Here is a 587-nt window from a genome sequence, read left to right on the forward strand (position 1 = left end):
GTCTGACTCCCTGCCAGCTCCCAGATCAGCTTCTCTCATTGGTTGATGTCCAGCAGCTAAAGTTCAATGTTTCCAACTCCAGCAGCTGCTGCTTCTGAATGACGTTGCGCGTGCGTCTAGATGCTGCGGAACCTTTTGCTGCACCTTGATGCGCATCAACCATTGACTTTGCATGTAAACCAGCTGCTTCTGCTGTTTGCGATCTGCTAATGTGGTCTAGCATTAGCTTTTTGCATCATGGTTTATTGTCCTTCTCAAACATTAAGCTCCTGGTTTTGTTGTTTTCTTTTTGTTCAGATATTTTTGACAGTATTTTACCAGTAGATTTTCATCTTTTTTATGTAATTTTTGCTGGATTTTCACCCAAAGCTTTGTTTTGTTTTAGCTTTACAGTTGGGTTTATTTACTATGAAGCTACCAGTGGTATATGTAGCAAAAACAAACAGGTTAACCTGCTTATGTACTTCAGAGAAAAAAGATTACAGATATTCTTACCTCAATTTCGATAATGTTGTACTGTTGGACAAAAGGGGAAAAGAGAAAACAAGAGTTAAAAAAAATAAAAATGAATCCGATTAACTTAGAAG

At 38.0% G+C, this 587-nt stretch overlaps 1 protein-coding gene across 1 annotated transcript in view; it reads right to left on the reverse strand.

Annotated features, from left to right (window-relative positions):
• Positions 1 to 587, reverse strand: part of LOC107105249 (alpha-2-macroglobulin-like) — a gene marked incomplete at its 3' end in the record, with an annotated part of 23,330 nt that overhangs the window by 17,776 nt on the left and 4,967 nt on the right. Inside the window, exon 5 of the mRNA XM_015405376.1 lies at positions 496 to 516. Within this exon, the coding sequence (XP_015260862.1) occupies positions 496 to 516 (21 nt within the window). The remainder of the gene's footprint in view (positions 1 to 495; positions 517 to 587) is intronic.

This window comes from Cyprinodon variegatus, unplaced genomic scaffold (assembly GCF_000732505.1).
Source record: "Cyprinodon variegatus isolate N-32 unplaced genomic scaffold, C_variegatus-1.0 Scaffold2196, whole genome shotgun sequence".
Lineage (NCBI taxonomy): Eukaryota > Metazoa > Chordata > Actinopteri > Cyprinodontiformes > Cyprinodontidae > Cyprinodon > Cyprinodon variegatus.